Consider the following 25,881-nt stretch of genomic DNA (forward strand, 5'->3'; position numbering starts at 1 on the left):
ATGTGACATTTTGGTCAGACTAGGAAGTGGATGACTGATCAGGGTCAGGCCAAGATAAGTGGATGACTGGACAATGTAATAAATCATCAGAATAGATAAGGCAAAGGTCATGATTCTGTGGGCATCATTTGTGTGAAAGGTCAGGTCATTCCGTGACTATTTAGTAAACTCACCTGTAATTGAGGATGTACCAAACTAGATGTACAAGATAAGGACACTGTGAGTTAATGATGAGGTATCGCAAAGATGGTATAAATAACTGACGGAAACTGTGTATCTTTGAATTGCCTCTGAGGGTAGCCCCCTGTATACATACTTGTATTGAGTAAACTGCTGCTTGCTTTCCCTCCACCTGACATTGTGTCTAGTGTCTTTAGATACTCCACAACAAGTCCATTCCATTGATAGTCGTTTTCTTGTAGATATGAATGCGCATCTTATTCCATCCCTCTATCCTGTTCTCAGTCTTTACAAGATTAGATCTTGTATTTTGTCTTTTCTAGTACTTGGCCTTCTCTATTTTGGTCTCTAATCCAGACTGATTCACCTGGTTGGAGTTCTAGTAAATCATGCACTCTGTGGTGGTGATCGTAGTTTCTGGTCTGATTTGCATGGTACTCATCTTCCCCCTTCCTTACTCTCTCAATATCATGTTGTTTTTAGACACGGTATGAACGCATGTGGAAAATCAGGAAGTTGAGTTCATAGTCATCTTCCCATCAGAAGTTCTGATGGAACCAACCCTTTCTGAAGAGGCATGGAAAATAGCTCAATGGTGCTAAATTGATATAATCATTCTTTTTCAACAAAGCTTTTACCTTTCTTCTTCCTCTTCTGGCTTCTCCATTTGCTTGTGGGTACCTGGGTGAGCCAGTTGTGTGGACAAATCCATATTCTTCTGTAAATTTCTTGTACCCTTCATTTGCAAACTGTGGACCATTGTCTGAAATGACAAGATCTGGAATGCCACGTGTAGCAAAAATTTCTTTTGGTGAACTAATGACTGCTTCTGAGGTCATACTATGAAAATGTTTAACCTCAATCCATCTAGAGTAATAGTCAACAACTATGAAGAATGTTTTCCCCTTTAGCTCAAAAAGGCCCATTCTGTGACGTTCCCACAGTCTAGATGGAAATGAGGATATCATCAGTGGCTCTTTTTGCTCTTAGTGTTAGATCATTTCCTCTAGTGATTTTGAGATCCCTGCCCACCACACTGGATTTCAGGCTCTAGCACAACACTTCGTAATGCCTAGGTGTTCCTGGTGTATTTTTTGAAGTTTCTTGAGCCTGAGGATTCTTGAGATGACCAATTTCTTGTTGTTGATTGACAAACCATTGACAATACGGAGATGTCTGTGCTGCTTTAAGTATTGTTTCAAGATGAGATTGTTTGGAACATATTCCGACCATCCATTTTGTAGTATTCTCTAATTTTAGAATGTTTTTCATTGGCTTTTTGTGCTTGTTGTATTTTATTCAACCTCTGTGTTATTATTGGTAGGAATTTTGTAGTTAAGAAGCTGTGTGACTCTACATCCTCAACAAGATTTATGTTGTCCTGTTCAGGCTTCCCAACAGGAGTGTGTGACAATGCATCTGCTGGTGTTTGTTGTTTACCTTGGTCATGTTTGTCCGGTTCCTTCCAGGGAAGTGCTCTGCCTGGTTTCCTTAAGGTTTTCCAATTCATCTCCTTTAAATATGAGTTATAGATTTATGCAAGCTTTTTGACTTAACAGTGGACATTCTTGATTGTGGATCACATACAAAGTTTGTGTTTTCTCTCCCTTTGCTCTGGAGCTCAGCAATCAACTATCCCTTGAACTTTAGCTAAATGCCTCCTGGGCCGTGGAATCTTATGGCCGATGGCTGGAGAAAATCTGATTTTAACCACTGTTCTGTGTCTGAAAGAATTGAAATTCCTGCTCAGTGTCTAATTTGAAGTTTGTTTTACGTCCGTTGACCATAAAATCTGCACTCCAATAACTCCTTTTTGATCCTGTAATTTCTCCCAAGAATAATACTACTTGTTCTTTTTCTTCAACTTCTTGAATGGTACATGATTTTACTTGTTTCTCCTTTAATTTTTTGTTAAGAGCCATTTGTTGCGACAAGCTGATTTAAAATGGCCTCTCTTCTTGCAGAAATGGCTCTACGTGTTTTTGGGGGGGCATTCTTCGCGCCAATGCAGCAGCTTCCCGCCACATTGGCGGCTACCATGACCTCTTCACTTTTATTCTGTTTGGGATTAGGTGTGCTGCAACTTCTATGTGCTACAATTTGCTACTGTATCAGGCATTTTTCTCCACTGGATTTCTTTTTCACCTCAAATTAAAATGTTTTGTTTTCTCTCTTCAGCCTGCCTTGTTAACTGCACAGCCTTCCAGAGGGTCAAATCTTCCCCCAGCTGCAGAAAACCTGATAATGTAATTCTAAGACTCCCACCACACTGCGATCCTGAATTAATTCATCTTTCATGGCTCCATAGTCGCAATTCTTGGTTAAACGATATAGATAGTTAATAATGAAACTTATGCTCTCTCCCGGTCTTTGGATGCGCCTACTGAATTTTGCTCTCCCTATAATGGTGATCTTTCGAAAACTAAAATAAGTATCAAAAGCTTTGATAACTTCTGTGCTGTGTCTTCATTTATGCCCTCCCTGGCCATTATAATCGCATGTATTATTTCCTATGGCATAGAGTAAGTTACTGACCTGCTCCTTGCTAGCCCTGATGCCTGGTAAACCTGTGACACAAGTTCTGCCAATTCTTGGCTTGATCCGAGTCTTCCACGTGATTGATACACTCTGGTAAAGATAGGATTTTTTTTCCATGTCGTCCTTTTACTGTTGCCTTCTCTGGAGTTCGATTGAAGATTTTTCCACGCTGTCCTTGTCCTGCAGTCATTTCCTTTGCTGCTGCTTCCAGTTGTTAGGCTCTTCACTCTTGCTCCTTTTGTCGTGTTTTTAGCTGCCATCATCTGTTGTTATTGTTGCAGGGTATGAGATGTGGTAGTTGTGGGTCTGGATTTAGTTAATGCAGGAGGCAAGGTGATAAACTCTACCTTTTATTGAACATTATACTCAACTTAACATGAGGCTCTACATAGAACTATCTCTCTCCATGCTTGTCATGTGATCTTACATCACTGATGCAGACTATATATTTACAGAAAGGTCCTGCTATTCGCGACTTCCTTGTTCGCATTTTCGTTTACCCACGCTTTGTACTTTGCTCACGCAGTGGACGTTGTGGTGTACGATGTTTACTTATCTGTGTTTTTTTCCTCCCTCTCTCTTCATTCCCCGGGGAGACAACAGCCATGACGGAGCAGAGACTGGAATGGGTTCAGCTGAAGTGCAGCCTGAACGAAGGGATTAACCCTTCTTGGTCCAGAACTGCAATATCGGCTCTGTTCAATTTTGAAATCTTCACCAATTGTATTGCTCAGACTCTTTTCTCCATCTGTTGTATACAGGTACTGCACCACAGTTTGCTGTACAGTAACTGCCCAAACCAGTGCTGCCCTCACATGGCTGGAACCTATCCAATTGAGTCCCATTGAAAAGCATGTTCATCGTTTGTGATTTTGCCGTTTGCGAAGTTTTGTGGGAACGTAACCCCTGCGAACAGTGGGTCTTTACTGTACATAATTAACATTAACCTTTTATACTATATTTGGCATTGTTCATTCAGTTGGATAATCTGTTTTGTTCTATAGGATGTTTAATTTATCATAACCATTGATTTATGGTGATTGACTTTTCATTGTATACTTGTGCTTATTTTAATTCACCCTTGAATTCCAGACAATGTTATTATTTATTTTCTCAGAAATAAAGTTGGTTTGTAGCAGTGTTTCAATTTAGTTTTGAAATTATATTTGAATACAAACTGGACAAAGAATTTAAGAAGATTTGAGTTAAAATTTCACAAAAGCCATTTACTTTTTCTCAGAAATTAGTGGAGCTGAGGGAGACGGAGAGATACTAACACTCGACACCTTTCTTCTCTATTGGATGTATTTAGATTTTAGAGCAAATTGCTATTTACGAAAAATATGTCTCTCAGCTGCAGTGGGTGAGGGAAGCACTAATTTTTGAGTGAAAATTCCTGAACCACAAAATTATTTTGATACAATAATCTGACATTACAAAATATTTTGTACTATCAAAATTTAACGCTTTCAAAATAATTTGAGCCCATTGGCTACATAATGTTTTCTGAGAACTTCTGCAGATGCTTATTATCGACAGCAAGATTGACCATACACAGCAAATGCTATTTACAAGCCCAATCCCAAATTCTTGGGTTAATCCTCTACAGCTGTAAACACACAGGACCCAGCGGTTCCAAGAGCTATCCCTCCAAAGCTTCTAAAGCACAGGGCAAGCTTCATACTACTGTTAACTCAACAAACCTCCTGTGATGCTAAATGCTAATTACCTTCAATCAGGGTGTATCTTGATACCATCTTCTTGTATGTTCTGGATTTTACAAGACAAGAGATAAGAATTAACTGCATCAGCATAGGAATAGTTATGAATACTCAAGACAACTCATTTATGGCTTTCACATGTTAATACGAGTCTTGCAGTTTGATCACTGTACTGTGTAAATATCCCAATAAGGAGAAAAGCCATGCTTGAAAACTTTTCAGTAAGTAAAGTCACATGTCTGTTAAACCTCATGAGCTGCTATATGCTAATAAACAAAGGTTGTTCAGTGGAGTTTAAAAAAAACTTCCAAGCAATACATTGACCTCAGTTACAATTTATAAGTACAACTACCTGGATGCCACAGGACCACTTAAGCAATGGTCTTAAGGACCAGGTTTACACTCAAACATCAAAACTGTGTTTTAGATCCCAGACATACTGTCTTGACTCTTGAGAAATGGCTTAGAAGATCCTTCAAGGCCTAGTAAGAGAGAAAACTTTATCTTACTTTGTTAAATAGAGAACGTAATTGAAAACCTTGAATGATTTTGCAGTTCATTACATGATTATGCATTTGTTGTGTGACATTTGACATTTGCAGAACATTGGCTTTTTATAAATTTTTAAGTTAGTGCTTCATGAGTTGAACGTTCATGTAGAATAATGTAGCACAAAAGCAGCTATTCAACTCATGAAGGCAGCATGGATTTTTTTTTTAGATGAACTGCATGGTCTCATGTTATCCTGCTCACTCTCCATATCTTTTAATATTCCTCTTTGTCCATCAATTGTCCAATTTCCTTCTAAAATGATTGATGGACTCCTGATTAACAATGGTTTGTGGCTGAGAATTTCACATTCCAACTACCCTTTGTGCACACAAGCTTGGGTTCAGAGCTTCATCAGCGCAAATTGCTGTTCACTAGACAATGATCGTGCTCTCAGAACTGAGTTCTTGCTTCCTCAACCTCCAGAAGCACTTAAATTGTAAACATTTAATACACTTAAAGCTTCAGTGGTCAAAACAGCTAGAGATTAATTACTCGCTGATGTGACTATAATTTATTGATCTGTTTGTTTTCTAGCTGCTGCGGAAGAAATAAGCAGCATGGAAAAACTGATGTTAGACTATGTTTCTATGGATCGAGAGCTTGAGCAATTCATACAAGCTGTAGATGATGTCACACACCAGGTAAGAAGTCAAGACTGCTTAGATGATGTCTTTATATTTCACTTTTTGCGAGCAGTCCTGCTATGTTGACTTGGATTCCTGAGTCTTGAAAAACCTGCCTGATTTTTATTTGAGTGGCTGGGTAGGATTGTCCTCCCCTGTTCTGTTATTGTCTATCCAACTATAACCCAGAAAATCACCTGCAATGGCTTATCTACTTGCTCCCACATTGTTACTTCTGGAGTCCCCAAGGGTCTGTCCCTATTTATTACTTACAAGTTGCTGCTTCTTGGCAATATAATTTGTAATTTGAAACCACAGTGTTGATTTCCACATGTAGGCTGATGACACTCGGCTCAACTTCACCACTACCTCCCCGACACCCCTCCACTCTCTCTGATTTGTCATGGTGCTTATCCAACATCTAGTGCTAGATATGCAGAGATTTCCACCAAATAAATATTGAGAAGATTGAAGACGTTTTTGGACCCTGCTAAAAGCTTCATTACCTAGCCACTGACTTAATCCCTCTCCCTGGCTACTGTCTGAAGCTGAATCAAACCATTTTCAACTTTGGTATTCTATTTGACTCCGTGATGACCTTCCAAGTACATATTCATTCCTTCACCAAAGTTACCTACATCCACTTTCATTTTCCATTCTTCATAAGCTCATGCTCATCCAAAAATGCTGCTGTTTGCATTCCAACTCTCACCAAGTTTCATTCACCCATTCAGCCCTGTATTTGTTGACCTACATCAGCTCCTGGGTAAGCAATGTTTCAACTTATAAAGTTCTCATCCTTGTTTTCAAATCCAGCCATGACTTTGCCCCTCCCTATCTTTTAATGTCCTCCAGCTGAACAATCCTCTGAGATTTCTGCGCTCCTTGATTTCAGGCCTCTTGAAAATTCCTGATTTTAATCGCTCCACTGTTGGCAACCGTGACTTCAACTGTCACAGCCCTAAGCAGTGGAATTCCTTCCCTAACTTATCTGCCTCTCTATTTCTCTCTCCTTGACTGAGACACACCTTCAAACCTTTCTCTTTAACCTCACCTGTTCTTATATTTCCTCATATGGCTCAGAGTCAAATTTATTTTTGATGATGCTCTCATGAAAGGATTAGGATACTTGATCATTTTAAAGATGCTATATAAAGGCAAGTTGTTGTTTTGAGCAGCTTCCTTAGCTGGAGAAATAGTTCTGTTTGCCATTCATGACTAAGTATCTAGCTGTGATGTGATTTCTAATTCTTGAGGAAAGTATGTACATTCAGCTGGTGAGTATATGGACTTACATAGGCAGGCTGAGGCATGAGCAAGCATGTTTGATTGCAAAATATTTTCTGTTTATGTTAATGTTGTGAGTGGTGATTTCTCACAATGACACTTGGCAACTTCAGGTGCGGCACTTGTGGCAGAACCTGCCTCGGCTTCTTCATCTATTAGCAAAACTGTGCCAAATGAAGACACCCCATCTGAAATGGATTTGTTTGCCGTGTGTCCATTATCATTCTTAGATGGAAGGATGCAGAAACTGGGTGAATTCTCTGGAATTATCAATGGGAAATAAAGCTATAAGTTGACCTGGATAGCTACTGTTGATATATATTCTTTGTGTCAGCCTTGGTTCAGTGTCACTCGGTTCTGAATTAGAAGGTGGTGTTGGTTGAAGCCCCATTCCAGAGACGTGACCATTTAATCTTGACTGACATTGAAGTTCTGTGCTGAGGGAATGCTGTACTGTTGGAGGTGCCCTCCTTTGAGATGTTAAATGACCTTCCTTTCAGGTGGTAAAAACAAAAAAACTGCGGATGCTGGAAATCCAAAACAAAAACAGAATTACCTGGAAAAACTCAGCAGGTCCGGCAGCATCGGCGGAGAAGAAAAGAGTTGACGTTTCGAGTCCTCATGACCCTTCGACAGAACTTGAGTTCGAGTCCAGGAAAGAGCTGAAATATAAGCTGGTTTAAGGTGTGTGTGTGGGGGGCGGAGAGATAGAGAGACAGAGAGGTGGAGGGGGTTGGTGTGGTTGTAGCGACAAACAAGCAGTGATAGAAGCAGATCATCAAAAGATGTCAACAACAATACTACAATAGAACACATAGGTGTTAAAGTTAAAGTTGGTGATATTATCTAAACGAATGTGCTAATTAAGAATGGATGGTAGGGCACTCAAGGTATAGCTCTAGTGGGTTTTTTTTTTTTTATTTTATATAATGGAAATAGGTGGGAAAAGGAAAATCTTTATAATTTATTGGGAAAAAAAAAAAAAAGAAGGGGGAAACAGAAAGGGGGTGGGGATGGGGGAGGGGACTCACGACCTAAAGTTGTTGAATTCAATATTCAGTCCGGAAGGCTGTAAAGTCCCTAGTCGGAAGATGAGGTGTTGTTCCTCCAGTTTGCGTTGGGCTTCACTGGAACAATGCAGCAAGCCAAGGACAGACATGTGGGCAAGAGAGCAGGGTGGAGTGTTAAAATGGCAAGCGACAGGGAGGTTTGGGTCATTCTTGCGGACAGACCGCAGGTGTTCTGCAAAGCGGTCGCCCAGTTTACGTTTGGTCTCTCCAATGTAGAGGAGACCACATTGGGAGCAACGAATGCAGTAGACTAAGTTGGGGGAAATGCAAGTGAAATGCTGCTTCACTTGAAAGGAGTGTTTGGGTCCTTGGACGGTGAGGAGAGAGGAAGTGAAGGGGCAGGTGTTGCATCTTTTGCGTGGGCAAGGGGTTGTGCCATAGGAGGGGGTTGAGGAGTAGGGGGTGATGGAGGAGTGGACCAGGGTGTCCCGGAGGGAGCGATCCCTACGGAATGCCGATAAGGGGGGTGAAGGGAAGATGTGTTTGGTAGTGGCATCATGCTGGAGTTGGCGGAAATGGCGGAGGATGATCCTTTGAATGCGGAGGCTGGTGGGGTGATAAGTGAGGACAAGGGGGACCCTATCATGTTTCTGGGAGGGAGGAGAAGGAGTGAGGGCGGATGCGCGGGAGATGGGCCGGACACGGTTGAGGGCCCTGTCAACGACCGTGGGTGGAAAACCTCGGTTAAGGAAGAAGGAGGACATGTCAGAGGAACTGTTTTTGAATGTAGCATCATCGGAACAGATGCGACGGAGGCGAAGGAACTGAGAGAATGGGATGGAGTCCTTACAGGAAGTGGGGTGTGAGGAGCTGTAGTCGAGATAGCTGTGGGTGTCGGTGGGTTTGTAATGGATATTGGTGGACAGTCTATCACCAGAGATTGAGACAGAGAGGTCAAGGAAGGGAAGGGAAGTGTCAGAGATGGACCACGTGAAAATGATGGAGGGGTGGAGATTGGAAGCAAAATTAATAAATTTTTCCAAGTCCTGACGAGAGCATGAAGCAGCACCGAAATAATCATCGATGTACCGGAGAAAGAGTTGTGGAAGGGGGCCGGAGTAGGACTGCAACAAGGAATGTTCCACATACCCCATAAAGAGACAGGCATAGCTGGGGCCCATGCGGGTACCCATAGCCACACCTTTTATTTGGAGGAAGTGAGAGGAGTTGAAGGAGAAATTGTTCAGCGTGAGAACAAGTTCAGCCAGACGGAGGAGAGTAGTGGTGGATGGGGATTGTTCGGGCCTCTGTTCGAGGAAGAAGCTAAGGGCCCTCAGACCATCCTGGTGGGGGATGGAGGTGTAGAGGGATTGGACGTCCATGGTGAAGAGGAAGCGGTAGGGGCCAGGGAACTGGAAATTGTTGATGTGACGTAAGGTGTCAGAGGAATCACGGATGTAGGTGGGAAGGGACTGGACAAGGGGAGAGAGAAGGGAGTCAAGATAACGAGAAATGAGTTCTGTGGGGCAGGAGCAAGCTGAGACGATCGGTCTACCGGGGCAGTTCTGTTTGTGGATTTTGGGTAGGAGATAGAAGCGGGCCGTCCGAGGTTGGGCAACTATCAGGTTGGAAGCTGTGGGAGGGAGATCCCCAGAGGAGATGAGGTCAGTGACAGTCCTGGAAACAATGGCTTGATGTTCAGTGGTGGGGTCATGGTCCAGGGAGAGGTAGGAGGAAGTGTCTGCGAGTTGACGCTCAGCCTCCGCGTGGTAGAGGTCAGTGCGCCAGACAACAACAGCACCACCCTTGTCAGCGGGTTTGATGACAATGTCAGGGTTGGACCTGAGAGAATGGAGTGCAGTAAGTTCAGAGAGAGACAGGTTAGAATGGGTGAGAGGAGCAGAGAAATTGAGACGACTAATGTCGCGCCGACAGTTCTCAATGAAAAGATCGAGAGAAGGTAAGAATCCAGAGGGAGGGGTCCAGGTGGAGGGAGAATATTGAAGATGGGTAAAAGGATCCGTTGAACTGGGAGAGGACTCCTGCCCAAAGAAGTGAGCCCGGAGACGAAGACGGCGGAAGAAGAGTTCAGTATCATGCCGAGCCCGAAATTCATTGAGGTGAGGGCGTAAGGGTATGAAACTAAGTCCTTTGCTGAGCACTGAACGTTCAGCATCGGAGAGGGGAAGGTCAGGGGGTATAGTGAATACACGGCTGGGGTTGGGATTGGAAGATGGGGTGGGGACGGAGGGACAGGCAGGGGTGGAGGGTCCTAGATGGGTGTTGGTGTCGATGAGTTGCTGGAGCTTGCGTTCCTTAGCACTTGAGAGAAAGAGAAAAAGTTTCTTGTTGAGGCGTCGGATGAGCCGAAGGATAAAATGAAACTGGGGGCACGCGCAGCTTTGAAAAAGGGTACGGCGGTGCTGCTGGAGGGAGAGGTCGAGTGTGTTCATATGGCGGCGCATGGCACTGAGAGTGGATTTCAGAATGTGACGGGAACAGCAGTCCGAGAAACGTTTTATGTCCCGGAGATACCTGTAATCCTGGGTGGGTTCGAAACATGAGGGGTGGAATTTCAGTTGAAATCTTTTTTTTCCCAATAAATTATAAAGATTTTCCTTTTCCCACCTATTTCCATTATATAAAATAAAAAAAAAAAAAAAAACCCACTAGAGCTATACCTTGAGTGCCCTACCATCCATTCTTAATTAGCACATTCGTTTAGATAATATCACCAACTTTAACTTTAACACCTATGTGTTCTATTGTAGTATTGTTGTTGACATCTTTTGATGATCTGCTTCTATCACTGCTTGTTTGTCGCTACAACCACACCAACCCCCTCCACCTCTCTGTCTCTCTATCTCTCCGCCCCCCACACACACACCTTAAACCAGCTTATATTTCAGCTCTTTCCTGGACTCGAACTCAAGTTCTGTCGAAGGGTCATGAGGACTCGAAACGTCAACTCTTTTCTTCTCCGCCGATGCTGCCAGACCTGCTGAGTTTTTCCAGGTAATTCTGTTTTTGTTTTGGATTTCCAGCATCCGCAGTTTTTTTGTTTTTATCTCTGTGTTTAATTGACTGCCACTGCTCTTCAAGAAATGCCTACCTCCTTGAAGAAGTTCTGTTCCTCTCTGCGACAAGATTTCCGGATTTCTCTGTTGCCTTGTTCACCTTCATTGCTTTCCATTTCTCTCCTAGTGTTTGACAAGGTGTTTACTAAAACCCGCTTTCACAGCCATATCTCCTTTCTCAGTGACTGTCTCCGTCTCCGACTTACCCCACATGGATTTCAACTGAAATTCCACCCCTCATGTTTCGAACCCACCCAGGATTACAGGTATCTCCGGGACATAAAACGTTTCTCGGACTGCTGTTCCCGTCACATTCTGAAATCCACTCTCAGTGCCATGCGCCGCCATATGAACACACTCGACCTCTCCCTCCAGCAGCACCGCCGTACCCTTTTTCAAAGCTGCGCGTGCCCCCAGTTTCATTTTATCCTTCGGCTCATCCGACGCCTCAACAAGAAACTTTTTCTCTTTCTCTCAAGTGCTAAGGAACGCAAGCTCCAGCAACTCATCGACACCAACACCCATCTAGGACCCTCCACCCCTGCCTGTCCCTCCGTCCCCACCCCATCTTCCAATCCCAACCCCAGCCGTGTATTCACTATACCCCCTGACCTTCCCCTCTCCGATGCTGAACGTTCAGTGCTCAGCAAAGGACTTAGTTTCATACCCTTACGCCCTCACCTCAATGAATTTCGGGCTCGGCATGATACTGAACTCTTCTTCCGCCGTCTTCGTCTCCGGGCTCACTTCTTTGGGCAGGAGTCCTCTCCCAGTTCAACGGATCCTTTTACCCATCTTCAATATTCTCCCTCCACCTGGACCCCTCCCTCTGGATTCTTACCTTCTCTCGATCTTTTCATTGAGAACTGTCGGCGCGACATTAGTCGTCTCAATTTCTCTGCTCCTCTCACCCATTCTAACCTGTCTCTCTCTGAACTTACTGCACTCCATTCTCTCAGGTCCAACCCTGACATTGTCATCAAACCCGCTGACAAGGGTGGTGCTGTTGTTGTCTGGCGCACTGACCTCTACCACGCGGAGGCTGAGCGTCAACTCGCAGACACTTCCTCCTACCTCTCCCTGGACCATGACCCCACCACTGAACATCAAGCCATTGTTTCCAGGACTGTCACTGACCTCATCTCCTCTGGGGATCTCCCTCCCACAGCTTCCAACCTGATAGTTGCCCAACCTCGGACGGCCCGCTTCTATCTCCTACCCAAAATCCACAAACAGAACTGCCCCGGTAGACCGATCGTCTCAGCTTGCTCCTGCCCCACAGAACTCATTTCTCGTTATCTTGACTCCCTTCTCTCTCCCCTTGTCCAGTCCCTTCCCACCTACATCCGTGATTCCTCTGACACCTTACGTCACATCAACAATTTCCAGTTCCCTGGCCCCTACCGCTTCCTCTTCACCATGGACGTCCAATCCCTCTACACCTCCATCCCCCACCAGGATGGTCTGAGGGCCCTTAGCTTCTTCCTCGAACAGAGGCCCGAACAATCCCCATCCACCACTACTCTCCTCCGTCTGGCTGAACTTGTTCTCACGCTGAACAATTTCTCCTTCAACTCCTCTCACTTCCTCCAAATAAAAGGTGTGGCTATGGGTACCCGCATGGGCCCCAGCTATGCCTGTCTCTTTATGGGGTATGTGGAACATTCCTTGTTGCAGTCCTACTCCGGCCCCCTTCCACAACTCTTTCTCCGGTACATCGATGATTATTTCGGTGCTGCTTCATGCTCTCGTCAGGACTTGGAAAAATTTATTAATTTTGCTTCCAATCTCCACCCCTCCATCATTTTCACGTGGTCCATCTCTGACACTTCCCTTCCCTTCCTTGACCTCTCTGTCTCAATCTCTGGTGATAGACTGTCCACCAATATCCATTACAAACCCACCGACACCCACAGCTATCTCGACTACAGCTCCTCACACCCCACTTCCTGTAAGGACTCCATCCCATTCTCTCAGTTCCTTCGCCTCCGTCGCATCTGTTCCGATGATGCTACATTCAAAAACAGTTCCTCTGACATGTCCTCCTTCTTCCTTAACCGAGGTTTTCCACCCACGGTCGTTGACAGGGCCCTCAACCGTGTCCGGCCCATCTCCCGCGCATCCGCCCTCACTCCTTCTCCTCCCTCCCAGAAACATGATAGGGTCCCCCTTGTCCTCACTTATCACCCCACCAGCCTCCGCATTCAAAGGATCATCCTCCGCCATTTCCGCCAACTCCAGCATGATGCCACTACCAAACACATCTTCCCTTCACCCCCCTTATCGGCATTCCGTAGGGATCGCTCCCTCCGGGACACCCTGGTCCACTCCTCCATCACCCCCTACTCCTCAACCCCCTCCTATGGCACAACCCCTTGCCCACGCAAAAGATGCAACACCTGCCCCTTCACTTCCTCTCTCCTCACCGTCCAAGGACCCAAACACTCCTTTCAAGTGAAGCAGCATTTCACTTGCATTTCCCCCAACTTAGTCTACTGCATTCGTTGCTCCCAATGTGGTCTCCTCTACATTGGAGAGACCAAACGTAAACTGGGCGACCGCTTTGCAGAACACCTGCGGTCTGTCCGCAAGAATGACCCAAACCTCCCTGTCGCTTGCCATTTTAACACTCCACCCTGCTCTCTTGCCCACATGTCTGTCCTTGGCTTGCTGCATTGTTCCAGTGAAGCCCAACGCAAACTGGAGGAACAACACCTCATCTTCCGACTAGGGACTTTACAGCCTTCCGGACTGAATATTGAATTCAACAACTTTAGGTCGTGAGTCCCCTCCCCCATCCCCACCCCCTTTCTGTTTCCCCCTTCTTTTTTTTTTTTTCCCAATAAATTATAAAGATTTTCCTTTTCCCACCTATTTCCATTATATAAAATAAAAAAAAAAAAACCCACTAGAGCTATACCTTGAGTGCCCTACCATCCATTCTTAATTAGCACATTCGTTTAGATAATATCACCAACTTTAACTTTAACACCTATGTGTTCTATTGTAGTATTGTTGTTGACATCTTTTGATGATCTGCTTCTATCACTGCTTGTTTGTCGCTACAACCACACCAACCCCCTCCACCTCTCTGTCTCTCTATCTCTCCGCCCCCCACACACACACCTTAAACCAGCTTATATTTCAGCTCTTTCCTGGACTCGAACTCAAGTTCTGTCGAAGGGTCATGAGGACTCGAAACGTCAACTCTTTTCTTCTCCGCCGATGCTGCCGGACCTGCTGAGTTTTTCCAGGTAATTCTGTTTTTGTTTTCCTTTCAGGTGGACTTGAAAGCTTCTGCGGCAGCATTTGAAGAGGAGTAGGAGTTCTCACACATTCTGAGCCAATATTTACTCCAACCAATGTGAACAAAGCAATTTAAATTGGTCAAGTATCTCATTGTTGTTACTGGGACATTGCTCTGTGCAAATTGGCTGTTGAGTTTTCCAAAATTACCACGACTGTACTACGGTTGTGATGTGCTTTGAGATATTCTGAGGGGTGAAAGACAGTTAAGGTGTTTTGTTTATAAGTGGAACAATAATTTAGTAGTTGATGTTTTTCTGGACCTGGACCTTGATAAGTAATCTCGTATCAGGATCACGTTTCCAATTTCTTTGTGAACATACCAAATTCATAACTGAAATATTTTTGAAATAAAGAAATTTAAAAAAAAATTCTTTCCTCATTTTTTTCCGCTCATGTCTAGTCTGTCTCTCTCTCTATCTCGACATTTTCTTCTGTTGTGGCCTTTCGGCTCCAAAAATGTTCTTCGTTTACCAGGTGATCTGTCATTAATGCCTGTTTCCCTTTCTAGCTACTTTCACCTTTCTTCCACCCGCCCCCTCACTAATTCCCTCACACTGCCAACTCCCATTACTTCGGCCCACTGCTTTTTAAGTTATCTCCTGCTATTATTGATAAAGCTGCTCCCTTGCCTCAGCCTGCAGTGTCCTCATTTCCTCCAAATAGCCCACCCATTTCTCACTTCTGCCATTCTCCTTGGTACAGACCCCTTCTTTTCTGTCAAGTCTGTGTTGCAAACTTGGGCACACTTAGTCCAAAACTGATGTAGTCATACACAACTGGACTTGGCTCAACCATGTTACTATTTTTATTTGGTCAACCAAAATGGCCTCCTATTTCAGGATCACCCTGTACTCCAAGAATAACTCTAGTCAAGGCTCCTTTCTCCACGACTTGTTCAGTCCCTCTTCCCCCAGTCCACTCTATCTTCACCTCAAACAATTATGAAAATAATCCTAACCTTGGAGAAGAAATAATCAGTGCAACTGCCGTTACCTCCCCTTCCCCTTTCTCCCCTGACTCCTAATATTCCATTTACTCCAGCCCCAGTCCCCTCCAATTTTGCACTTTGTATTCCATTCAGCCCAATTTCTTCCATGAAACCCGCTCCCTTCTTTCATGATTGCTTCCTATTCCACTTGCCATTCAATTATCCATTCTTGTGTCCATAATAACTGACACATCATCTATCACCTGCATCAGCATTATCATCATTGAAAATCCCATCTTCCAACCATCTGTCCTTTGCATCTTAAATTTACACGCTAAGATCTTTGATAGTGCCATGACTCTTCAACTGTAGCCCGACTCTTCAACTGTAGCCCACCTCTTCCCATACTCCCTGTTTGAATCACTTCAGAGCAGCATTCACTGCGAATACAGCACCAAGACAACTCTGACAAAATCGCAAATGATATCCTCTGTCAGTGTGACCATGGTGTCCTCCTTGACCTCTCCAAAGCATGTCCATTGTCCTCCACCTCCTCTCTGTTATCTAGTTCAATGAGGCTGGTCTCATGTGGTTTCACTCCTATCTTTTCCAAAGCAGCCAGCATGCACTCAGCAATATCTTTTCCTCTGGCTTCTTCCTACAATCACCTCTGAAATTGCTCCCAAACCTCCTTGCCGTGCTCTGCTGCTGCCCTAGGATCTACTCATGTCTCCTGCTCTCCATGCTGCTTCGGTAGCTGACATAAGTTGCAGACGTACATGCTAATGATATCCAGGTCTCTTCCTCCCATCACAGACACATCAGAAGTGTGATGAAACACTCTTCATTTATCTGGATGGGTGCAGATGCAACGTAACTCGAGAAGCTCTGCATTCCAGGACAAAGCAGCCTGCTTCATCAGCAGCCTATCCACCATCTTAAACATCTATTGCCTCCCCCATGCATGCACTGTAGCTGCAGTGTGTACTATCTATAGGCTGCACTGTAGAAACTCTCAAAGGCTTCTTCAATAATATCTTTCAAGCTGACCACCACCTGCACCACCTCGAAGGACAAGAACAGCAGATACATGGGAACACCATCACCTCCAAGTTCCCCCTAAATCTCAACATCCCGACTTGTATATATGTAACCATTATTCTATTAAGCCTATTCAATTAGAGATAGTCATTCAAATTCCATGCATGGATCTATCCCACCCTGCACCATCTGCAAACTGCATCAGTCATGTATTTCTTTTTACACCCTATCATTTTCTGATACAAGTCTTTTGTGCTTCCCAGCCTTCCATCACCTGATTGTTACTGGCGGAGCCTTCAGCTGACTTGATGCTGCATTGGAACTCACTGACTAAATCTCTGCCTCTGTTTGTATCTTTATCTTTAACAATCTTCTCAAAACTAATATTTTTTCACAGGCATTCCACCATCTTAATTAATTAAGCAGTCCGTGCTAATTGTCCTCAAGAAGGTGATGGTTAGCCGCCTTCTGGAACTGCAGCAGTCCACGTGGAATAGGTAATCCCAAAGTTCAGCAAGATACCTGGAGAGCATTCAGACTTGAGTTGATAAGTGACAAGTAACATTTATGCCATACATATGCCAGATAATAACAATCTCGAGCAAATGAGAGTCTTATCCAAGTCCCCTCGACATTCAATGGCACTACCATTGCTAACTCTCCCAACAATATCTTGGAGGTTGGGGGTGTGGTTTATCATTGAGTAGAACCTTAACTGGACCAGCCATATAAGTAACATGACTATAAGAACAGCTCAGGCTTGGCGCTCTGCGGTGAATTACTCATACATGGAAATACATTGCCATTCTTTCATCGTCAGTGGGCCAAAATCCTGGAAATCTCTGCTTACCACCACTTTGGGATTACCTATACCACGTGGACTGCTGCAGTTCCAGAAGGTGGCTAACCATCACCTTCTTGGGGACAATTAGGGGTGAGCAATAAATGCTGGTTTTGCCATTGATGCCCAAATGAAGGAATTAAAAGAAACACTCTGTTTGCTCAGTTCCCTTACCCCTATTCTCTGTAAAGTGCATTGACATATTTTCTGCCTGAAAAACATCTTGATAGTGTAAGTTGTTGTATTTGGTTAATCATTTGTGTGTTTATTTTCCTGTTATGATTTGATATTAAATTACCATGCACTATTGATATACAAGATGGGATATAGTTGGCATATAGGTTTATAAATAAACCTACTTTTTGGTTAAATTTAAGAATTCTGATTTTGTAACAATAACCATGAAGTGTTTCAAAGTTGTGAAATTCTGATGTTGAAGTAGGAGGAATGAAGATAGTTTTATATTGAAAAGGTTAAATTAGAGACCGATGTTTAAAATGTTCAACTGTTTAAAAGTTAAATGATAAATCAAAGTTAAATTGAGGCCTTTTGAGGCCTGTGACAGTTTTAGACGAGCAGGAAGTTCTCCAGGTGTTCCAACCAACATTCCTTTCATTAAAACCAACATCAAACAAACTAATTAACTGGTCACTCATCTCAGTGTAACTCAGTGCATAAAATGGCTGCTGTGTAACCTGCATAACACTGCTAGCTAGCTACTTTTGAAGAATCATTAAATTAATAGGAAGTTCTTTGGGGATTGATAAGGTGTTATTGTAAGTAAAAGTTATTTTTTAAAAGTTGCATTACATACATACATATTTAATATATTTAATATATTATGTTGAAAAATATGTTGGAAAGCTTGTAATCTTTTTCCAAATTCACCTAAAAGCTGTGGAACTGTGTAATTGCTGTTGGAAAACATTATCAGTGACCAACTACAATGTATTTTCACACTTGACATAGTATGAGAGAGGAAAAGCCAGGTTAATGCTTCCGCTAAAATGGTGGGAACTGCGGAATGTCACATGAGCACATTAAGCATTTGCTAATATTGGCAATAGGATGTTCTAGGCTTGGCACTTATCACATGAGAAGGTGTGGGGAAAAATCCACCAGGGCACCTGCTTTGGAGTCCCCACAAATAGCACATGAGAGGCAGAACAGTGTGGTACTACTATTTATGCTTCATTTGAGGATGCTATCTGAATAAATGTTCCTTTAGATCCTGTGCGATAATGCAGACCTACAGTTTGCACGAGATCAGTTTCACAGCAGCTTTAGCAGACTATTTTGCAATTCATGCATCAATGTTCTTTCCATTTAAAATTCAAATTTAGATTCTAAACTTTTATCATTTTTATTTTATTGTTACTAACTCATATTGAAGTCAGAATTCAAGATGAGGTGCCACTTGTGCGTTGGCTATTTGATTTTGTAGTAAGTGGATTGTTAGATCAGGCCATCAGTGGAATAGAAATCATGGACTGGATTTCCAAAGTGGGATAAGGAACCTGATGCCTGGAGATGATCTCTGGATCCTGACCCTGTGCCACCATTTTGAAACAGTAGCACCGTAATTGGGCAGGAGGTGAGCTCAGTGCCAGTTAGTGGTGCTGCACATCTCCAGTAAGGTGGGTGCTGCCTGCAGAGTGCCAGCGGCAAAGGCAGATGGCAGCCTTGGTGGGACCTGCTGTTGTCATGCCAAAGAGAGCTGGAGGGCCAGCAGCATTAACAGAAAAAAATGGCTATGTGACTGAAATGAAGGTGATGCACTGGACCTGGTGCGCAAGATTCCCCCGTATCCCAATACTTTTTTCACCAACTAGAAACAAACTTTCATTGAACCCCACAGCTGTGCACTAACATGAATTCTGCATTGAAAATTTCCCTCTTGCTGTCCCTGGCCTGTTAACAAGCAACTTAGGGAGCTTAATTGGCATTTAATTGGAGGCGAGCGGATTTCCATTCCAGCCCCTCCAGTCCTCCTGCTGTAAATTGTGATGTGTTCTCTAGGTGTAGGGATCCGGAGGCAACCTCCTGGAATGCGATTTTCAAATCACACCCAATTCCTGACCCTGCTGGCAATTAAAAATTCAGCCCAATATTTCGTGTACTCACGATGAACACCATTTAGTTTTTTTTAAAATTTCAAACAAATAACCTCACGTTGCAGTTTAGGCACTGGAACTATTTTGTTTGTAGATTTAAGAAGAGAAGGTTCAAAATACAAATTTTCTAACCCTATCTTTAAAATAACTTTGTTGAATTATCTATTATCAGATTTAGTTTTAGACGGAAGGATAAATGGAACGCACAAAACCATAGAACACTACAGCACAGAAAACAGGCCATTCGGCCCTTCTAGTCTGTGCCGAAATATTATTCCACTAGTCCCATTGACCTGCACCTAGTCCATAACCCTCAAGACCTCTCCCATCCATGTATCTATCCAATTTATTCTTAAAACTTAAGAGTGAGCCCACATTTACCACGTCAGATGGTAGCTCGTTCCACATTCTCACCACTCTGAGTGAAGAAGTTCCCCCTAAACCTTTCCCCTTTCACCCTAAAGCCATGACCTCTCGTGTTTATCTCTCCTAATTTAAGTGGAAAGAACCTCCTCGCATTTACTCTGTCTATACCCCTCATAATTTTGTAAACTCCTATCAAATCTCCCCTCATTCTTCTACGCTCCAAGGAATAAAGTCCTAACCTGTTTAATCTTTCCCTGTAACTCAACTCCTTAAGACCCGGCAACATCCTAGTAAATCTTCTCTGCACTCTCTCAATCTTACTGATATCCTTCCTGTGGTTAGGCAATCAGAACTGCACACAATACTCCAAAGTTGGCCTCACCAATGTCTTATACAACCTCACCATAACATCCCAACTCCTATACTCAATACTTTGATTTATGAAGGCCAGTATGCCAAAAGCTTTCTTTACAACCCTGTCTACCTGTGACGCCACTTTCAGGGAATTATGTATCTGAACTCCTAGATCCCTTTGTTCCTCCGCACTCCTCAGTGCCCTACCATTTAGTGTGTATGTCCTACCTTGGTTTGACCTTCCAAAATGCAACACCTCGCACTTTTCTGCATTAAATTCCATCTGCCATTTCCTGGCCCATTTTTCCAGTTGGTCCAGATCCCTCTGCAAGCTTTGAAAGCCTTCCTCGCTGTCTACAACGCCTCCAATCTTAGTGTCATCAACAAACTTGCTGATCCAATTCACCACATTATCATCCAAATCATTGATATAGACAATAAACAACAATGGTCCCAGCACAGATCCCTGAGGCACACCACTAGTCAAAGACCTCCAGTCTGAGAAGCAATCATCCACTACCACTCTCTGTCTTCTCCCACACAGCCAATTTCGAATCCAGTTTACAACCTCTCCATGGATACCAAGTGTCTGAACCTTCTGAACTAACCTCCCATGTGGGACCTTATCAAACGCCTTACTAAAGTCCATGTAGACAACATCCACAGCCTTTCCTTCATCTACTTTCTTGGTAACCTCCTCAAAAAACTCTACAAGGTTCGTTAAACACGACCTACCACACACAAAGCCATGCTGACTATCCTTAATCAGCCCTTGGCTGTCCAAATAATTAGATATCCGATCTCTCAGAACACCTTCCAATAATTTACCTACTACTGCCGTCAGGCTCACTGGCCTGTAATTACCTGGTTTACTTTTGGAGCCTTTTTTTAAACAACGGAACAACATGAGCTACCCTCCAATCCTCCAGCACTTCACCCGTGGCTAAGGAAAATTTTGAAGACTAGTGGAATTCAATTGCTTCCTCATGCTGCTGCCCATACTATCCGCACATTTCATCATTTATGTTATTACTCAGTCCACTAATGGATCTGTCATATCCCATGAGTCTTCGAAATGTACCCTGTATTTATTCTTCATAAAGCACTACAGTTGGTGGCAATGTAGAGGATATTTTTCGTTGAACAACAAATGAAACTTGTGAAGTAGTTTTAAATGTGATGAAATATGAAGATTTGTGACTCGAAAATGGGCTATCACATAATGCCAGTCTGTAAAGATTGGTTACAGAAACTTAAAAAGAATTAAAGATTGATATAAATACATCTAAATTAATGGTGTAAATTTCATGTTGGAATTTGGTGCTGTCTGCTGTTTGTATTGGTGACATAATTGGAATAGTTTGAATGGGATAGGGAAATTTGCATTTAACAATCTGATTTGGATAAATTATCAATAGCAAAACAGAACAGTCAAAACACTTTTTATATTTTCTTCAGTTAACTGTTCCCATCTCTTTGCCCATGCTTTTAACACTTTTCCCCCATGCTACTGAAACTATTCAAATTTTTTGGCAGCTTTTTGACTTTTCTAATCCTATGCTTGTTCAACTCCCAAAATCCACCCTACCTAAACTTGTAACCACCAACAGCTGTGCAGACTGCATTATATTCTGTATAAAATCCGGTATGCCTATTACCTTTGTCTTTGTTAACCTCTTAGCATAAAACCTCAAAATTGTTGTCCCTGTCATAAGTCCCTCCACAGCTTTGCCTTTCCCTATCTTCAGAACTTTACTGAGCTGTACAATGTCCCTGTGCATATCCACCAGTCTACCCTGAACTCCTGCCACTTTCTGTTCTGGCAGAAGCTTCAGCTGTTGCTGTCATATTTCCTCCCTAAAACCTTTTAATGCATCTCTCTCCACCTTCAAAGTCCTCCACAAAACCTCCCTCTTTGACTAGCTTTCACTCAAATTCCCTCCACTAACAGTGGCATCACAGGAGAGCTTTTTAATTAATAACTTTGCCTCCTGTTTGTACTTGGGTCTTATTTGAGACTTTGTCGTGCTTGCATCTCTGATATAAGAACATATAGATTCTACATAAGATCATAAGATAATTACAGATTACCCATAATTACAAATTACCCATCGAGAGAGACCCTAAAATCCTCCTTCATTGTAGCATCAGTTGTTTTACAAATTATTCTTGTAGTTTTGACTTGAAAGTATCTTTTTCTTTGCTGAAAGCACTTTCATTTCGGGGCCATTGAATGGGTACCATCAAGCCCAGTGGCCATTCTTCACCTTTGAATGTTGACAAGCTCACAGATTGTTGGGATATCAAAGTCACACACGATATTGTCCTCATCCAGTTTTCACATGCACAGTTTTCAATTGAAGTCATTGTTTCGTGACCAGGATAGAAACCCATGGTGTCAGTAATGCTTTGTGCTATTACCGAATGTGTTTTTCCTGTTGTCTTGATATAATTGCTATGGCGACTGCTGGTATTTGTTAATTTTTATCCATGTGTTTGCTTTATATTGAAGAAAGTTGCTTCATATTTAGATTAAAATCCTCTTTCAGTCATTACTGTCTGTAGATAAATCTGAATATCAACAAGATGCATTTGTTATAATCTACCTTGTTTTTACACTGAGACTATTGCTCTATATGAACAGTTAATGTGATGTAAGATTAAACATTGCAGAAGCCTTCACTAAACATGACTGGGCTTGGTTACAAGTCAAATAGTTCACTGTGATTCATACCTATACCAAGGCACTTTGATTTTGTTCATGTCTGGTTATAGAAAATATTTCCAAGTGGCATATTATCTGACATTATTTTGTACTTAACACTGAAATTGCCATTTAAATCACCTGCTACAAGAAAAAGTATTTTGGCATTGCAAGAGTAGAACTGTTTCCTAATGATGGATGATGTGCTATTCTTACTTTTGTCATCTCAGATATGAATTTAAGTTTCAAAGCATATCAGAAAAATGCACCATAGTAAAGGCATTGCTCAGTTATAGTATCTCATGATCGCAAGGGAATGGATATACCTCCTCTCCCTTTCTGTTTAGCATTTGTATATTCTAAGTAATTAGGTCCACAAGTTTGTATTAAACCATAAGAAGTAGGAGCAGAAGTAGGCCATTTGGCCTATTGAGTCTGCTCTGCCATTCAGTGAGATCATGGCTGATCTGATGATCCTCAACTTCACTTTCCTGCCTTTTCCCCATAATCATTGATTTCCTTACTGATTAAAAATCTGTCTATCTCAGCCTTGAATATATTTAACGACCCAGCTGCTGCAGCCCTCTGTGGTAAAGAATTCCACAGATTCACTACCTTCTGAGAGAAGAAATTCCTCCTCATCTGTTTTAAATGGGCGCCCCTTTACTCTGTTCCTAGACTTCCACAAGGGGAAACAACCTCTCAGCATCTACCTTGTCAAGCCCCCTAAGAATCTTATATGTTTCAATAAGGCCACCTCTCATTCTTCTAAATTCCAATGAATACAGGCTCAGCCTCCTCAACCTCTCCTCATAAGAAAATCCTTCCATACCCGAGGGCAACCTAGTGAACCTTCTCTGGACTGCCTCCAGTGTGGGTATATTTTTCCTTAGATAAAGGGACCAAAATTGTTCACAGTATTCTAGGTGGCCTAACTAGTGCCTTGTATAGTTTTAGCAAGACTTCCCCTATTTTGTACTCCATTCCCTTTGCAATAAAGGCCAACATTCCATTTGCCTTCCCTATTACCTGCTGAACTTGTATGTTAGCTTAAGATTAATGCACAAGGACTCCTAAATCCCTCTGTGTTGCAGCCTTCTGCAGAATTTCTCCATTTAAATAAAGTTCAGCACCTCTATTTTTCCTGCCAAAGTACATAACCCCTCAATTTCCCACATTATAGTCCATCTGCCAAGTTTTTGCCCACTCACTTAACCTGTCTGTACCCTTCTGTAGACTCCTTGTGTCATCCTCACCACTTGCCTTCCCACCTATTTTTGTGTCATCCACAAACTTGGTGATAGTACATTCACTTCCCTCATCTAAGGCATTAGTATATATATTGTAAATAATTGAGGCCCCAGCACTGAACCCTGTTGCACTCCACTAGTTACAGGTTGCCATCCCGAAAATGCCCCCCTTATCCCAGCTCTGTCTTCTATTAGTTAGCCAATCCTCTATCCATGCTGATATACTATCCCCAACACCATGGGCTCTTATCTTATTAAGTAGTCTTATGTGCGGTACCTTATTGAGCGCCTTTCGGAAATCCAAATATATTACGTCGACTGGTTCCCCTTTATCTATCCTGCTTCTTTACTTCCTCAGAGAATTCTAATAAATGTGTTAGGCATGATTTCCCCTTCATGAAGCCATGCTGACTCTACTTGATTTGATTATGTATTTCTAAATGCTCTGCTATTACATCCTTTATAATAGACTCCAACATTTTCCCAGTGACAGATGTTAAGCTAATTGGCCCAAAGCTAACTGTTTTTTGTCTCCCTCCCTTTTTGAATAAGGGTGTTACATTGGACGTTCGCCAATTCTTTTCCACAATCGAAGGACTCTTGGAAGATTACTACCTGTGCATCCACTATCTCTGTAGCTACTTCCTTCAATATCCTAGGATGCAACCCATCAGTTCCAGGGGATTTATTGGCCTTTAGCCCCATTAGTTTCCCTAGTACTTTTTCTCTAGTGATAGTTATTGTATTTATTTCCTGTCCTTCCCCCTTTTGCCCCTTGATTATTTAGTATTTTTGGAATGCTATTAGTGTCTTCTACTGTGAAACGGAAGCAAAGTATTTATTCAATTCCTCTGCCATTTCCTGGTTCCCCATTATTATTTCCCCAGCTTCTTTCTCTAAGGGGCCTATGTTCACTTTGTCGCCTCTCTTCCTTTTTATATATTTAAAGAAGCTCTTTCTATCCGTTTTTATGTTACTTGCTAGTTTACCCTCAAAGTTTATTTTCTCCCTCTTTATTATTTTTTGCTCATCTTTTATTGATTTTTATAACTTTCCCAATCCTCTGGCTTACTTCTAATTTTTGCCATATTGTATGTTTTTTCTTTCATTTTGATACCATCCTTAACTTCCTTGGTTAATCATGGTTGGTTTACCCCCTTCATTGAATCCTTCTTCACTGGGATGTATCTTTGCTGAGAGTCATGAACTATATTCTTAAACGTCTGCCATTGTTCATCAACCGTCTTTTCTACAAAACTCCTTTCCCAGCCAACTCTGCTCTCATTCCTTTGTAATTACCCTGATTTAAGTTTAGCGCTGTTGTTTCCGACCGAAATTTCTCACACTCAAACTGAATGCTAAATTCTACCATGTTATGGTCACTGTTTCGTTGGGATCCTCTACTCTGAGATCATGTATTAAACCTGCCTCATTACACATTACCAGATCCAAAATAGCTTAATCCCTGGTTGGATTCGCAACATATTGTTCTACGACACTGTCCCGAATACACTATGAATTCTTGCCCTTGTCTACCTCTGTCCATTTGATTTCCCCAATCTACATGAAGATCAAAATCACCAATGATTAACGTACTGCCTTTTTTACATGCCCTCATTATCTCCTGAAATATTCTCTATCCTACAGTATAGCTACTGTTAGGGGGCCTTTAGACTACTCCCACCAGTGCCGCCTTCCCCTCATTATTTCTTATCTCCACCCATCTTCCAACCCAAGATCCTTTCTTGCTATTTTTACTTATTCCACCTAGTATTAACAAAGCTACTCCACCATCCTTCCCTTTTTGCCTGTCCCTTCGAAAAGTCACATACCCCTGAATATTTAGTTCCCAGTTTTGATCTTGTAACCATGTCTCTGTAATGGCTTTAAGATCATACCCATTAACCTCCTATTTATGCAATTTATTCACATTATTGACTAAGTAAGTCAAATTCTGTTTTTATTGCTGTGAAAATGCAAAGAGTG

At 42.5% G+C, this 25,881-nt stretch overlaps 1 protein-coding gene across 2 annotated transcripts in view; it reads left to right on the top strand.

Moving 5' to 3' along the window:
- nsmce2 (NSE2 (MMS21) homolog, SMC5-SMC6 complex SUMO ligase) overlaps window positions 1-25,881 on the top strand; it is a 176,567-nt gene that overhangs the window by 26,106 nt on the left and 124,580 nt on the right. For both annotated transcript variants that reach the window (XM_041190575.1, XM_041190574.1), the window contains exon 3: window positions 5,526-5,632. In XM_041190575.1, coding sequence (XP_041046509.1) covers window positions 5,526-5,632 — 107 coding nt within the window. The remainder of the gene's footprint in view (window positions 1-5,525; window positions 5,633-25,881) is intronic.

This window comes from Carcharodon carcharias, chromosome 6 (genome assembly GCF_017639515.1).
Source record: "Carcharodon carcharias isolate sCarCar2 chromosome 6, sCarCar2.pri, whole genome shotgun sequence".
NCBI lineage: Eukaryota > Metazoa > Chordata > Chondrichthyes > Lamniformes > Lamnidae > Carcharodon > Carcharodon carcharias.